This window comes from Castor canadensis, chromosome 19 (genome assembly GCF_047511655.1).
Source record: "Castor canadensis chromosome 19, mCasCan1.hap1v2, whole genome shotgun sequence".
Taxonomy (NCBI): domain Eukaryota; kingdom Metazoa; phylum Chordata; class Mammalia; order Rodentia; family Castoridae; genus Castor; species Castor canadensis.
Window position 1 is genome coordinate 24,875,591 of NC_133404.1, and position 16,565 is coordinate 24,892,155.

The 16,565-nt window shown below is 39.6% G+C and overlaps 1 protein-coding gene and 1 long non-coding RNA gene across 13 annotated transcripts in view; both read right to left on the minus strand.

Annotated features, from left to right (window-relative positions):
• Positions 1 to 2,734: 2,734 nt before the first annotated feature.
• On the minus strand, positions 2,735 to 15,202 carry LOC141419281 (uncharacterized). 12 transcript variants are annotated; one of them, XM_074062087.1, is made up of 6 exons: positions 14,753 to 15,197; positions 13,412 to 13,497; positions 10,875 to 13,073; positions 10,170 to 10,278; positions 8,337 to 8,604; positions 2,735 to 3,619 (listed from the first exon to the last, which is right to left on the minus strand). In XM_074062087.1, the coding sequence occupies exons 4-6, from the start codon at positions 10,225 to 10,227 to the stop codon at positions 3,442 to 3,444; spliced, it is 504 nt and encodes a 167-aa protein (XP_073918188.1). In that variant the 5' UTR covers positions 10,228 to 10,278; positions 10,875 to 13,073; positions 13,412 to 13,497; positions 14,753 to 15,197; the 3' UTR covers positions 2,735 to 3,441. The 12 variants fall into 12 exon arrangements, with proteins under 12 accessions (XP_073918188.1, XP_073918187.1, XP_073918186.1 ...); XM_074062086.1 differs by having other exon boundaries at positions 13,412 to 13,647; positions 14,809 to 15,196; XM_074062085.1 differs by having other exon boundaries at positions 13,412 to 13,714; positions 14,753 to 15,196.
• A 459-nt stretch (positions 15,203 to 15,661) lies between these two features.
• LOC141419282 (uncharacterized) overlaps positions 15,662 to 16,565 on the minus strand; it is a 72,558-nt gene continuing 71,654 nt past the window's right edge. Inside the window, exon 6 of the long non-coding RNA XR_012444067.1 lies at positions 15,662 to 16,416. This is a non-coding gene — a long non-coding RNA (uncharacterized lncRNA). The remainder of the gene's footprint in view (positions 16,417 to 16,565) is intronic.

Genomic DNA, 16,565 nt, shown 5'->3' on the forward strand with positions numbered 1-16,565 from the left:
TGTTAACAGCATAGCATATGTAAAACAGATTTTAAAATATACAACTCTTTTTGTGAATTTTTTTTCTTTTTCTTGCTTCCTTTCAATCTGGCTTAAAATTTTAACCTAAAAAATGCTTTTGACTTCTGATGTGTGTGTTCAGTTCACTTTAAATTTTACTATTGCTCATTATTCTAAACAATATTATAATAAAAGATGCCAGAAACAAGGGCCATTCATAAGCCTGTGTGCCACACTGTTGCACAGTTCATGTCAAATGATCATATGCATCTTCATAAAGAATCAGTATAAGCTGCTTGAGTATCTTTTATATATGTTTTTACATTGATGCATATATACTTTTTAAACCATGATAAAGCTAATTGTCTGTGTATGGGAAAGGACCTCTCTATAACAGGCATACTGGATGAGAAAGATACCAGTCTAGATACAGAATGCAGCATAGGCAAGTGGTGTTGTGTAGAAAATGACCTTCATATGGGTGGGGGATAGAATATTATCAAGCAGTAAGGAGGACTTCTGGCTGAAAATGGAATCACAGTAATTAGATAGCATCTGGAGAATAAGAAAAGAGGGAAAACTAACCAAATACCTAGAGTGTCATAATTGTAAATCAAGTTAACAGGCAAAGTATTAAAACTGGATTTCTTAGGAAAGTGAGTGGAAAATCCTTAAAGAAAAAAACGGAGCCTGACCAAAGTTTTGTTGTAAAAAGAGCTTTGTTGGATTGAGGAATTTAAGTTTCTATGGTGGTGCCAGAGATTGGTGCTTGCTAGTCAGTGACTGTAGCACTGTGCTATACACAAAGTGGAAAAAGCAAGTTATACTAAAACTTTCCCTGTCCTCCATCTATCTCTCCCTCTTCTTTCTAAGGAACATAAAGCTCATGTTCTATGACTCCTAGATTTAATGGAATTTTGAATATCTGGTTTTATGTTTTCTCTGTTATTCTCAACTTATCAAATTCTGTTATTTAATTTCCACATATTGTAGTGGAAATTAAAATTTGCAATACTTCCAACCTGCTCCTTCACTAGCTTTGGCTCTACAGATTTGCTTCCCTTGTCACAAAATGCTTAAGGTTCTTTCTCTTATGTTAGTAGAAATGTTACACATCTCTAGCCTCTTCCTGTTTATCCTCACCTTTCATACTCACCCTTTAACCTTCCTCTTCTTGTGATATAGATGAGTTTGCAACTTTTTTCTTAATCATAAAAACATTTGTATTTTACTCTTTGAGCTGAATCACAGTTAGAATATCCAAATTAGTGTTCTCATACCCAAATGCTCTCCAGCAGTAGGGGTAGGTGGGAGATCAGATACAGAGATGGAACAATAACTGCAACCCCAGAGCTACTGAACAAGAATCCATGGAAACCCATTACTTCCTTATATTTTGGTAATCATTGGAGTAGATTCTCTCACAAATCTCAGTGGCCAGAAATAAAGTTCAACTAGGAGAGCTTTTGGATGGTAATGTTTTGTGGCTGTTTACTAAGTCAGTTGTTGTTCACATTTTCTCTGAAAAGTTAGTCAGTTATGGTCCCCTTGCATGCAGACAAGGATTTCGTCTTCCCCTCCCATTTCATACTGATGTGTCAGGGATATTTCGTGTTTTTCTTGGAAGAGATGAACCTTCTAAAAGTTGCTTAGTTCTAAAGGTAGCTACCCAATTCTAGTCACTCAAGGGTATTCTGAATTTTTCTTCTTAATATAGGACCATCTACCAGAGTCCAAACAGGTGAAAATGAATGTCATTCCTCCCCAGAATTTTTGGGGATGCATGCCATGTGTTGCTTGTGAGAAAACCATGGATTCTTGAGGAAACTCTTTCAGGTGTGTTTCTGCACATAGCCCAAGAATATTATCACCATGCATTCAGAAAATATCTTCCTTCATTAACTTAGGGAAAGCCCATCATTTTTGCCAGGTAAGAGAGTGGGATCAAATATGATACAGATTATTTGCAGGTAACAATCACCATCAGTTCCTCACTGTCGTGTATTAGTTTAAGAGATCTGTCCAAAGAGTGTGGTTGAATATTTCTGGAAGCTTGCACCTAGATGTTGGTAAATTAACCTATGTTCTGTATATTATGTCATAACTGACATACAGGAATGCTTCTTTCTTTAGATCTTCCAGTTATATGACTGTGGACAGAAAGTTGGAGCAACAGCCATGCAGACCAATTCTTTATGGTACTCTTTGGCTGATTATCTATGTGTGCACATGTCACAAATAATTAAAAATTATCTATAACATGAATCTGCTCATACAGTGGTTTGCTAGCAAGCTGAAGGCCACTGCCTCTAACCTCAGTACTGCCATAACTGGGTGCTGTTTTGAGGGTAGTTCAGTATCATGCATGATGTTGTGTGCATATCCAGATTTTTCAGTTTCAAATAGAGACAGCATTCTATCCTTATGTATGTTTATGTAATATATATATATGTGTGTGTATATACATATATAGATTTTTTTTACCACACAGTCTACATAGTGGATATATGTAAATAATATACACTTGTGTGTATATGTATATCCATGTATGTATATTATTATCTCGTACTTGATAAGTCTTTTGTATTCTTGATGTTTGGGTGATGTCTAGTTTGGAGTTATCACTCACATTGCTGCCACACACCTGTAAGCATGTGTGGCCTGGTTTCTATAAGTTCACATCACTGAGGTGTCTGTTCTTGGGAGTGGAATTGATACAACTGCAGCTCAAATATTCGTCCTGTTAATTTTAATTACTGCTTTTGGTACATATAAGCCCTTAGCTACAAAACTGTGTGTACATTACACACCAACTCTTCTACTCTGTAGTATGAACAATGGGAGACTACATGGAAAGTTCATGAAAAATCACCTGTTACCCTTTTGTTGTGAGAAATCTTAAATATACTTTGATATTAATAAGTAAAAAGTAACATTTGAAATAAAGGAATTTCTACTTAAATTGGTAGTTATCAAGACCAAAAACTGCGACATTGCTTCCTTATTTTCAACATTGCCTTTATCAGGCAAATGATCACAAATTGAAATACAGACAAGTCTTGCTTAGTTTTGAGATAGTGAAGGGAATTTCCTAGTATTTAAACATTTTCATATTATCAGTTACATAAATCTCAATATAAAACCAATCCTTACTAGGTTTTGAGATGTGATTCTCCATCTGTGAAAAGTTGAATATTACTAAGTAAGTCCCATCAGATCTTCAGAAAGGGAAAACAGTGTCAATATTTACTTAACTGGATTTTTTTTTTAAAGAAAGACCACATTCACTTAACTCCAAGCCAGTTTTGCTTATTTCTGGATTGTCTAACAAAAATATTCTGTTAGCTATTCATGATCTGAATTCTGGTGCTATGAGAAAAATGATGGTACATATAAAAAAGCCAGGAGACATTTCTGTTTTGTAATAAATAGGCATGGTTATTACTCATTGCAAGTTCTTTTCAGATAAGCTGTCTTCTTAATGCCAGAGACGATCGTTTTTGTTCCATGGATGTTGTTTTTGGGATTCTCCAAATACTCCATCAGTACATCTTGTCCCCAGGTGATGACTTTGTTCTTGTTGGCATGTACGTAAGAAAATCCAGCAGCTTCACCTATACTGCACCCAAACAGAGCATGGTTATCTTATTTTTCTGCTTACATTATGTATTTATTTTGTTTGTTTATTTTTGGAGAGTGGGTCTTACTACACAGCCTAGGCTGGTCTGAAACTTGATATTCTCCTCAATTTATGAATTATTTATTTACTCATTATTTACTCAGAATTTAACTCTGTGTTTTTATGTGTGTGTTTGATTCTGAGGATAAAAATCAGGCATGGGATCATGCTAAACAGATATTCTAATACTGATATCATTACAAGCCCTGGAATTTAACATTTAAAAAATGACACCCTTGGTCCAGCAAAGTGGTTCAAGTGGTAGTGAAGAGGAAGATCGCCTTGAAACAGGACCATAAAACATGGTAAACTGTCAATTAAAAGCTGTAACCTCTGACAGAACTGTGAGGAATTACCTATTAGGGCCATGCAAAAGTTCAGGACTAAGATAAAAGGCACCATGCAGAATAAGCACCCATTCCCGCCTTTCTTTGTCTCTTCTTGTAAATAAACTTTCCAAAGCAGGCCTCCCCTGCTGTTCTTACCTAAACAACATTATGTCCTTAGCTCACTACCAGCCCAATTAACCTAAACAACCTAACTCACTGGTTAGGACACCATAACCTGAGCACATTTTGTAACCTGATGCCCTGCACTACCTTTTTGTTTGTTTGTTTTTTTAATTATTCATTTATTAACATATGCATACATTGTTTGGGTCATTTCTACCCCCCACCACCCAGTCCTCTCCCCCACCCTCTCTCCCCTACCTACCTCACTTCAAGGCAGATCCTGTTCTGCCCTTATCTCTAATTTTGTTGAAGAAAAGACATAAGCATAATAAGGAAGACAAAGCGTTTTTGCTAGTTGAGTTAAGGATAGCTATACAGAGAGATTCCTAGCATTGCTTTTCGTGTACACATGTGTTACAACCCACGTTGATTCATCTCTAACTGATCTTTTTTTTTTGCAAGTGGAGTTAATAGTAGTTTTTTTTTATTTTATTATTCATATGTGCATACAATGCTTGGGTCATTTCTCCCCCCTGCCCCCACCCCCTCCCTTACCACCCACTCCACCCCCTCTCTCCCCCCTACCCCCTCAATACCCAGCAGAAACTATTTTGCCCTTCTCTCTAATTTTGTTGAAGAGAGAGTATAAGCCATAATAGGAAGGAACAAGTGTTTTTGCTGGTTTAGATAAGGATAGCTATAGAGGGAGTTGACACACATTTATTTCCTGTGTGTGTGTGTTACCTTCTAGGTTAATTCTTTTTGATCTAACCTTTTCTCTAGTTCCTGGTCCTCTTTTCCTATTGGCCTCAGTTGCTTTTAAGGTATTTGCTTTAGTTTCTCTGCTTTAAGGGCAACAAATGCTACCTAATTTTTTAGGTGTGTTACCTATCCTCACCCCTGCACTCACTACCTTTTAAATATCTTGTGAATCCTTTGTTCAGTGCTCAGACACAGGTACACATCTGAGCCCATTGGCATAAAAATAAAATCTGAGTTCTCCACTCCTCCAAGTGTTGCTTGGTTTCTTGCCTGACCATACTTTCTTAACACTATCTCCAAAATAGCCAACAAAAAACAGGGCTGGAGGGGTGGCTCAAGTGGTAGAGCACAAAGAAGAATGGAGATTCCATTGTGATGGATAAATAGAACCAAATAAACTGACAAGAATTAAAATTCTTTATATTCTTGTGATGTTTTCACTACTGTACATGCCCTGGTCTCTATCTGAAAAGCAGTCTTTCCTTTGACTGCCAAAGCTTTAAATTTGCATGGTTTTCTGCTACTTTTATTTATTTTTTGGCAATATTGGTGTTTGTCTCACATTTGCTAGGCAGGCACTCTTCCACTAGAGCCACTCTGCTGGCCCCACTACTTATTTTTATGTATTCAATCATAATAAGTTGCTTCCTCTACGAACCTTAAATGCTGGTTGTATGAACATACATCTTATGGATTTCTTCAGAATACTGTATATTCCTTACTAATGTGATTTGATTTGTAGCTCCTAGTTGATTGACTCTACAATCTGATTTGATACACTGCCTAATGGATCAAATTTCTACTTGGCTGCTATCACAAAGGAAGGAGAAATTTCTTTGTTAATTACATGTAACATTGTACCTGGCACATGGTTGACACTTAACATTCTTAGTTTGCAAAAATGAATAGGTTGAGCTGAGCACCAGTGGCTCATACCTGTAATCTTAGCTACTTGGGAGGCTAAGATGAAGAGGATCACAGTTTGAGGCCAGCCCAGGAAAATAGTTCTCAAGACCCCATTTCCAAAGTAACCAGAGCAAAATGGACTCTAGGTTTAGCTCAAGAACTAGAATGCCTGTTGCAAGTAAAAAGTCCTGAATTCAAACTCAAATCCCATAAAAAAATGAATAGGTCAAAGTCAATTATCTTCCCTTTTAAAAATAATGAACGATTGGGTAGTGAAGTTAAAATAGGTTTTAAAATCACATCAAAATATGGTAAGTGGTGGAAAGGACCGAGAGGTAAGGGTGCCTGCCTGGTAATCATGAGGCCCTGAGTTCAAACCCCAGTATCGATAAAACAAACAAAAAACATGATATGCTTATGACAAAATACCTGCAAAATTCTTACTCTGGAAGTTATAAGACAATGATGAGCTAAATTAAAAATGATGAAAGTAAATGTAGGAATATGGCACTTTCATGAATTTGAAGGCTCATGATTACTAGGGCAATTCTTATAAATTTATCCATACATTTGCTAGATACTCAATCAACATCCTATTATGAATATTTAGAAATAGGTGGATTTTAAAATGTATATGAGAAGGAAAAGGATGTAGATTAGTCAAATGAATTTAGAAAAAGGATGGACAATACTGTATAGCACATACCACCTAATTCAAGGATTAAAATGAAGCAGCTTTAGTCAAAATAGAGTGGGATTTATGTAATGACAGCAATTTAAATAAATGAGGCAATGAAGCAGCTATTAATAAATCAACACACAGATGATCAGATTTCTGAGTTATGTGCCAAGGTAATTTAATGGGGAAATGATAGTAACTTTACCAATAATTGCTAGAATTATTGAGCACCTACATACCATAAATGTCTACTGCAATTTTTCATTGTATCTAATAATTCAAAATTTATCATAGGTATAAAAGGCAAATGTTAGCAGGCATTCTGCTACTTAAGCCACTTCTCCAGTCCATTTTGCCTGGTTATTTTTGAGATGGGGGTCTCAAAACTATTTACCCAAGCTGGCTTTGAAATGAGAACCTCCCCATCTCAGCCCCCCAAGTAGCTAAGATTACAGGCATAGGCTACCAGTGCCTGGCTTATATTCACTATTCTAAGTAAGAAGAAACCAGCCATACACATTGAAGGCATTATGATATCATTTATTTGACATTCTAGAAAAGGAAAAACTATTAAAATGGGTGTGATCAATGACTGCCAAGTAAACTTCATCATATCAGTAATTGCTGAGTGGGGATTAGGATTACTACAAAGGTGCACTATAAAACATATTGTGGTGATGATGGAGGGTGGTTCTTTGGGTGACCTTGGAGGGACCCATTTTCTGCCATCTCCTTTCTTACTTGAAATTCTTTTGAATGAAGTGATAACACATTGGGAAAACAGTGTCCTGAAGTAGGGAGGACTGCAGGGAATAAACAAGTCTTTGTTCCTCTCTTCCCTAGAAGAGCTATGGTGGCCAGCAGAAGCAGTAGCATTAAGACAGGGACACAGTCACCATACAACACTAACTCTATGCTATAGAAGACTGGAGCAAAAGGAACCCCGATGAACTGTTGGTGAGAATGGTAATGAGTACAGTCATTATGAAAAGCAGCATGGAGTTTTCTCAGAAAATTAAAACTAGAAATACTGTCTGACCCAGCAACTCTATTATTCTACTACTGGTTATTCATCCAAAGGAAAAGAAATCAGTATGTTGAAATAACATTTGCATCCCATGCTTACTGTAGTGTTACTTATAATAGCCAAGAAGTGGAAAAAATCAAAAGTCATAAAAGGAGAATGGATTACATAGTACTATTAATGGAAGAATGAAAGTATTCAGCCATGAAAAGGACAAAATCCTGTTATTTGAGACAACATGGATGGAACTAGTGAACATTTCTGTTAAATTAAATAAGCTGTGATAAGAAAGAAAATTACGATATGATCTCATTCATGTGTGCAATCTAAATTGTTGAACCAGAGATTGGGGAAAATATGAGGAGGAGGGAGAAAAAGATGATATGAAGTTACCTTAGATAGAAATAAGACTGTTAGATAGAAAAAGAATTAGATAGAAATAGAAATAAATTAGATAGAAACTAGAATTTCTGGTGTCCTATCACACAGGGGCCTAACTATAAATAACAATTATGTATCATATATTTCTCAAAGTTAGAAGAAAAGTGTTTCAGTGTTTCTACCATAAAGAAATGATGCTAGAAAAGATTGATATGCTTACCTGGATTGAGACATCACACAACATACACTTGTATCTGAATATCACATGGTACCCCATAAAAAAGCATGTTTCTGCTTTTATGCATCAATTTTAAAAGATTTAAAATTAAAATGCATGAGTAACCCTCAGGGTTTAAGTTGAAATGTAATTGTCTATCCTTTATCAGAGTTAAATATGAACTTGGAGGGGTCAAAATAACAGCACCTAAGTATCTAACCTGCTCCCAACATTACCTCGCACTCTGGGTCTTTAGGGCCAAGGAGCACATGGTATCACTGAAGCTGTGAGATTGGTGTGGAGAATGCACCCGTGGTCGTGGGTCATGAAGGAAAGTTTCTTCAGTGTGGATGTTCATGCCAGTGCAGTTTGCCATCCCATAGTTTTGGAGACTTTTGGGCGTGGTTGTGTCCACAGGCCTGGAGCTGCACAGCAGAGAGCTCTGGGTGTGGACACTGAGCTGTGTGGTGTGCCTGGGAAGTCCTCCATGTTGCAGGATTCTCTCTGTATCAAGCACATGTGCTGATTCCTCAGTCTATGCCCACCTCTTAGATTACTGCATAGGATGTTGTAAGAATCTTTTGTTGTTATTCTTAACTTTTGCAATTTTTTGTTGATTCTTCTAGGCTTTCTCTACATGAATCATTCATTCACCTTGGCCTGCCAAAAACTTCATGCCTAAGGACTTATTTCTAGGTTGGATGAGCAGAAACGGACTCTAAGTATTAAATATTGTTTGGCATCCAATCTGTTTGTAGCCAGATCAATATGGCAATAATTATTGATTAAAATAACTGTACAATGTATGTACAATAGAATCTGTAAGTAGGTTAAAACCACCTGTTGTGCACACTAACTGGCTTTTCCTAGAATTTTTTGTTAACATCTGGCTGGGTATGTTAGTGCATACCTGTAATTCCAGCTACACAGGAGGAACAGGCAAATATGTGTAAGTCAATTTTATTTTTAAAAACTAACAAGTAAAAATCTAAAAATACAACTAAGAAAACAATTCCACTTAAAATGCTAAGAAAAATAACATTCCAAAAAATAAATTTAACTAAATAATTATAACACATTTACACTGAAAAATAAAGATCTATATAAATGGAAAATATGCCATATTCTTAGTTCAAAAGACTTAATACAGTAAGAATGGCAATACTACCCAAACTAATCTATTCATTCAATGCCGTCAAAATTCCAACTGACTTTGTTCTGGCAGTAATTGACAAGTTGACTCTACATTGCACAAGGAAATATAAGAAACCCAGAAGAGTAAAACCAGTCTTGGAATGAAAAAAACAGGAATGATTTTTCAGTATTCAACTATACTTTCAGACTTCAACATTTCCTACAAAGTGATAGTAATGAAGAAGCATTGTGGCACTGATATAAGAAAAGACATATATAGATCGGTGAATAGAACTTAGTATCTAAAAATTAGCCCTTAAATTTATGGTCTGTGAATTTTCCAAAGATGTCAAGGCAATTCAGTGTGTTAACATATTTTATTCAGCAAATGGGTCTGGGAAAATGGATATACATATACATGGAAGCTGGATGCCTCCCACATTCTATATAAATAATGGACTCAACATAGATCATAACATAAATATAGGAGCAGAAACTGCAATGCACATAGAAGAGAACGTAGAAATAAATCTGCAAGATCTCAGCTTAGACAGTGGTTTCTATGATGTACCAACAGCACAAGTGATTAAAAAAGATAAACTGAACTTCATTAGAATTAAGAAACATCATGATTCAAAGTATCCTATTTAAAAGAAAAGAAAAGAAAACCCCCCAAACTGACAAAATATTTGAAAAATTGTATGGTTGTTAAGGATCTATAGTTCAAAATATATAGAAAATTTCTACAAATCTAAATCAAAAAGACATATCTCAATTGAAAACAGGTGAATAAAAAGGCAGAGTAAAATGGCAGAATAGGATTCTCTACTGCTTATCTTTCAACAGAGATTTCAATTTGAACAACTACCTATGCAAGAAAATACTTTTACAAGGACTATGAAAATGAGGTAAGATCCATGTGTGGTGTTACACACCTTTAAGCCCAGCCTTTGGGAGGCTGAAGCAGGAGGACCACATGTTCAGTGTCAGCATGGACTATGTGGTAATTTGCAGGCCAGCTTCGGCAACACAGTGAGACCCTGTCTGAAAAAAGAAACAACAAAAATATGAGATAAAAGATGATACCTGGTTAGAGCACAATAATAAAATGGAAGAGGGCAGGAAACAGTATTAGGTTATCTCTCAAAACCATGAAACACAATACAGCATTTCCTTGGGGGAATACTTAAGTGAGCTATGCTTTAATAATCAGTCCATTACAGTTAAAATGAACAATGGGCACATTCCCATAACCCCTAGATTCAAGGCGAGTAACCGTGGACTGAGTCTCTAGACTTGCCTTAGTACTTGGCAGGGCAACCACATCCCCTTCAAGGCAGATGTGATCTACCATCTGCATTCCTGCTGTGGTAGGTAGGACATTGTGACCATGGGATGTGGGAGTGTACTAGAGCTTCACCCACCTTGCTTGCCACAGGATTCCAGCCTATTACCACATCAGTCTGTGATGTGATGACATAGGATTCCTGTCCTGCACAGGGCCTGCTGGGAAGTACCAGGCTTAGGAAGTAAACCTGGGCTTAGGGACCACGCCAAATGTACTGTCCAGAATCTTAGGATGGGCTTACAAGTGAAAAGAACTCCAGGAAAAGCCTGTTTGCAAGACTACAGTTACATACCTACTTCATCAAATGTGCAGACCTTGATATAAGACCACAGGTGGAAGAACACTGAGGTACACTTAATCTCACCAACGAAACAGGAAAACGGCCATTGAACCATCTTGTGTAAATGGAGCTAATATGAATGGGCTGACAAAAAGTCAAAGTAACGGTTTTAGAAATGTCAGCAAACTTCGAAAAAACACAGGAAAACATAATAAAATTGTCAAAGGGGAACAAAGGCTAGGGACATGGTCCAAGTGGTAGAGGGCCTATGGAGAAGCCTCAGACTCAATTCAAACCCTAGTACTGCCCAAAAATTAAATTAATAAATATCTGAAAAAACATGATCACAGCATGCAAAATGACTACCCCAAATCCCAGAAAATTAATACTCTTTCTTATATATTTTGCACCTCTTCTCCTCCTTCCCACTCTTGCCCCTCTACAATACAGTGGTTTCTGCTCACCTGCACCCTCTCTTCACACCCCAAACGTCCTCATGACCTCCAACTTACTGCACTGCAATGATCACCATGTCAACACTCCCCATCCTCATCTCTTCCCCACCACCCACTAACACCGCCCCCACCAGCGACACCTAATGTACCTTTCTCTCAAGTGAGTCACTTCAGTGTGTAACATCCTCCAAAGTACACAGAATCACACATCTGCCCTCTAACTGACTCATGGTCGCTCCCCCTCCTCCCTACACATGAATACAACCCCCAGTAACAGCCTGAGATTTGAAGGATCTATAGTGATATGACAGGATAGATGGAGGGGAGTGAGGATGCAGCACAACAGTGCCACAGCAATGCGCTGAGTCCCAAGATTCCAAGGTGTCCTTTCTGGTTCTTCCATGACAAGTATTTGGCTGTCAAAAATTCCAACGTTATAAATAAAATATGGAATAACTGATGAAAAAAATGAGTATTTCCCAGGTTGAGAGTATCCATCCACGTGCAGCTGACCTTGCTCACCCCACCACCTCAGTAACTGGTCATCAGGTGAAGGTTCAGGCATCTCCAGCTGTCCTCCATCTCTGCGCAGGATTTCTTGTCTCCAGCCGACTTGTCAGTTTCAGTGTCTCACCTAGAGCTGAGGCCCACACCGCCCCTCCCCTCTGCGCATGCACGGCTGTGCCACTCTGCAGAGAACCCAGCCTCTTTAAGAAACCAGTGTCCTGGGCGTGGGGGCTGTTAAACCCTAAGCACTCATAGAACGGGTGCCTTGAGGAAAGACTTGAGAAACCACTATTGACCTGATGTGAAGGGAACTATTTATCTATTCTTATATCTGTGCAAAGGATTAGGGTACAATTCTTGCTTCTCAAAACGTCACTGCAGACCCAACAGACCAAATAATCAAGATTAGAAATCACCCTCAGTGTGTGTGTGGGGGGGGAGGGGGCTACTTACGGGAGTGAGGAAGGTGAACGACGATTAAGGTGAGGGAATATGGTTGATGGGTTTCATATACTTATATGAAATAGAACAAAGAAATCTCTTGCAATTGCTTTAAGTGGGATGGCGTGGAGGTCGAGGGGGAGACAGTGAGGGTAATCTAATCAATGTCCAATATAAGCCTATTTGGAATTGTCACAATGAACTCCCCCGGTACAATGAATATATCCTAATTTTAAATATTGGGAAAAAATCACCCTCAGACCTTCCTATATGTGGTACAGAAAAGCTGCTAGGGAAAAGGTAAAGTAATCAGATATGCTGTTAGTACAACCATGCAAGACACTTGAAACCCTGTCAGAATAAAATATGTCTAATTATAAAAAAGGTACTACATTGTCCATATTGTTCAGGATATTTTCTTTTTTTTTTCTACTTTCAACAATTTAAGGGGGTGCAGTAAATCCTTCTCCCAACACCATTATGTAATTTCCCTCTAAGGGCTTATGGAATCCTCAATTAAAATACAGAAGCAAACTGTAAAATTCAATGAGGAGGGAATCTGCAAAAAATGTTTAATTTGAATACAAACCTTAAACAACAAGGAGTTGTTGCCCGTGTCTGTAATCCCAGCACTCAACATGCTGAGGCTGGAGGATCACAAGTCCAGGCAGGTTTGGGCTCCATCAGAGATCTTGTTTCAAACAAACAAACAAAACAAACAAAAAAATTAAATTCCTAGCAGTGGCACAGGCTGCTTGAAGCAGCACGGTAGGTCCTGAGGTAACCTGTAGACCACGACAACAGCAGCCTAGGGAAGAAAAGAAAAGCAGGGGCATAGGATATCTGCCACCACACACAAGTGAAGGCTTAACAAATCCCTGGCCCCTCCTTCATTTCCCTCCTTGGCTGCACTGCAGCACAGTGCAGAGCAGTTTCAAGCCAGCCAAGCTAAGTGGAAACTGCAGACATTCTTCTAGCCCTCCCCCTGCAGTGTAACACTGAGGAAGGAGAGGGAATGAGTAGAATGCTTTGGCACCCGGTGTAGACATGGCAGTAATTCTCCCCAGTCTGAGGTTACACAACCCCCACTGATCTGCCTTCCCCACTGCAGCTAGGGGCAGAAGTTTCCCAGCTGCGCATGCTTACCCAGCCTCCTGCACTGCAGCACTTTGGGAGGGGGTTGCTTGTGCAATGGGGAGTCATCCACTCTAGGCCAGCTCCTGTCTCCACCACTGTGCTTTGGAGAAGGAGTGGCTGAATTTCCAGCAGGGCCTCAGCAGACACCCACAGCTTGCCCTTGCCCCATCTCCATTGTGAGAGGGGGCGATGGCCCTCTACCCGGCAGTGTTTCTGCAGACTGGCACATCTGCATAGGCAGCCACCTTTGGGGAATCACACAAATCACCACACTGCATTCTCGAGATACATTTCAAGTCTTGCTTCCTAACCCTAGAAAATGCCATGAAAAGAAAAAGACCTTCCATTGTAGCTTCACCTCCCACAACTGTCAGGGGATTCCTACATACAAGTTTTACACACCTTTCCCTATGTTATACAATAATAGCCACCACAGTGAGTGACTGTAAGACAAGGGTAAAATATACAAGGAAACAAACCCAAACACTTTCGCACATTCATCCGCATAGTGAGGGTGGGTTAGATTTTTTAAAAAGCACGATCACAATATGGGACCACCACAAGGCCACAGAAAAATTATCATTACTTTAAGATAAAATCTCTATTTCTGCCTGCTGCATCCTCATTCTCACCCCTCTGGCTCCACACCACAGTGGTAATTCTGTTGACCCTCCCACTTGCTTCAGACACTCAAGTGATCCCCAAATTACCCCAAGCCCCCTTCATAATGTACCTTCCTCATCACCCTCTCACAATATGTCACATGGACCAGTGCCTGCACTGTGACCACCACTGCCATAACACATACACCTCCAATCCACCCTCCCCCACTCATCTCAGAAATACTTACATCCACAAAACACCCACTTATCATTTACCCCTCAATCCCCTCTACCCTCTTACCCCTTACCCTGCTCTCACCCACAAATATCCACTGAATCATCATTCAAGCATCCCAGTAGCAATCATTGTGTCAACCCGCCCCACCCAGTGCCATGTAGAAACCCTAACGACCCTCTCTCCTGGCCAGCAGCTAGGCATACTACCCCAGAAAGTGCAGAATCACGCATCTTTCCTTAAAGCTGCTCTGATGTCACACCGCCTCCTCCCACACATCTCCACTAACCATCCACAGTAACAGCCTCAGAATTGAAGGACAAACGTCCACCCAAAAAAGACCCCTCATGACTTGACAGGACTGTGGCAGAGGTGTCAGGCACACTATTGCCATAACACAGAGCGGAACAGCTGAGTCCCAAGCCAGCAAGCCTGGTTCTGCTGAACCAGCAACTTTAATTCTCAAAAGGTTCCCAGGTTATACAATCTCCAAGTCCTACAAACTTCAAATACCTGTTAAGCAAAAAGGAACGTTCCCAAGGCTCAAAGCAGTCACTGGAGCTGCTGACTTTACTCGCTCCATCGCCTGGATGACCATTCCGCAGGCTGACGCACCAGGCGTGTCCAGCGGTTTCTCCTCTCTGCAAAGGACTTGCCAGTTTGCAGGCTCCTCCCGCCCCTCAGATGCAGGCACGCTAGTCCAACCCCTCAGTCTGCGCATGCGCACTGATTTGCCACATTGCAGGGGACCCTGCAACCAGTAAGAATGGAAAAAGGCCACTGACATTGAAATATTCATAGTATGTATGACTGGAAGGGGAATCCTTTTCATGATAAAATTAAATATTTAGCAGCAGAAATCCAGAGGACTACATCTTGAAAGACTAAATGAACTTGTAGGAGAGGAGAGGTGAATTAGGGATGAAGGTGAAGGAATACTGTTGGTGGGTTTCTTATATGTATACAGAATAGAACAATGAAGCATCTTGCAATTGCTTTAAGTAGGGTGGAGGGGGTTGAGGGGGACGATGGTGGGGTGGTGATCTAACCAGTGTACAAGTAAGCCCATTTGAAAGTGTCATACTAAATCCCCCCATACAACAAATATATTCTGAAAAATGAAGGGGAAAATAGCCTGAATGAGGGGCTGAGTATTCAGCTCGGTTTTAGGGCACTTGCCTAGCGTGCAAAAAGCCCTGGGAACAATTCCCAGCACCAAAAAACAAAACAATTAAAATAAACCCACAAAACATGAAAAATTTTATGTAAGATTCTATTTTTTGCACCTAACATTTTACATCATATTGTGTTCAATGCAAAAGGTATTTTTTCATGGCACATTAAAATTACTCCATATAACAACCATGTCAGTATTCATTGATTTATTTGCAGAGCTAGGAATGAGTCAAGGTCTTCAGCATGTAAGGCATCACTTTACCACAGAGCTTTATTCTCAGCCATTTTTATTTCACTTTAAGATGATTTCACTAAGTAGTCCAGACAGGCACCCAGTGAAGACAATTCTGACTCTACAAATACTTCATATTCTACCCTTCAACTCTTCCCTAAGACTTCAGATTGACATCACAACTGTAGTGGTTGGATTTATCAGACTTCCAGCATCACGTGAGCCAATTGCCAATTTCTTAAAATTAATCCTCTCTCTCTCTCTCTCTCTCTTTCTTTCCCTCACATATATACACATTCTCTCTCCCTCTTCCTCTCACCCCATGGGCTTTTCAGAAAACATTTTCTGAACATTTCCTGTACAATGCAAGTCAATTAGCAATTTCTTAAAGTCTCTCTCTCTCTCACACACACACACCCACTCCCTCTGCCTCTCCCTCCCCCACAGGTTCTTCAGAAAATACATTTCCTGAACTCTTCCCTAGCCTCATGGTCTTCGTGAGAGCTTGTTTGGAGGTTCTAGCAGGGGAGCGCAGCTACTCGTATACCCTTGACCGAAGAACGGTCCTCCTCTATCGGGGATGGTCGTCCTCTTCGACCGAGCGGGCAGCTTCGGGAGGGACGCACATGGAGCGGTGAGGGAGGAAGGGGACACCCGCCTAGCCAGCCAGATCAGCCGAATCAACCCTGGCGATCAATGGGGTGACAGATGTCGCAGCCAGATCGCCCTCACATCCTCATGGTCTTCTTAATAAAGGTGTATGATACTCCTAGTAGGAAAAGCACAATTACTTACTTTCCTTCCCACATTTTTTCCTGCAAGTTATGTTAGGAATGGTGAAAAGAAAAAAATAAAATTCTAAACCAAAACCTTGAAAATGTCTGGCATATGATCTAGCACTGAGTTATATACCATCCC

Bases quoted from the DNA above. Each gene is read 5' to 3' on its own strand.
- LOC141419281 (XM_074062080.1), bottom strand. From the start codon at position 15,071: ATGAAAAGGATTCCCCTTCCAGTCATACATACTATGAATATTTCAATG. The intron at 13,648-14,752 runs GTATTTGAAGTT...GATTCCCCAAAG, and splicing joins CGTTCCTTTTTGCTTAACAG to GTGGCTGCCTATGCAGATGT. The intron at 13,074-13,411 runs GTAAGCATGCGC...TTTCTTCCCTAG, and splicing joins GCTGCAGTGCAGGAGGCTGG to GCTGCTGTTGTCGTGGTCTA.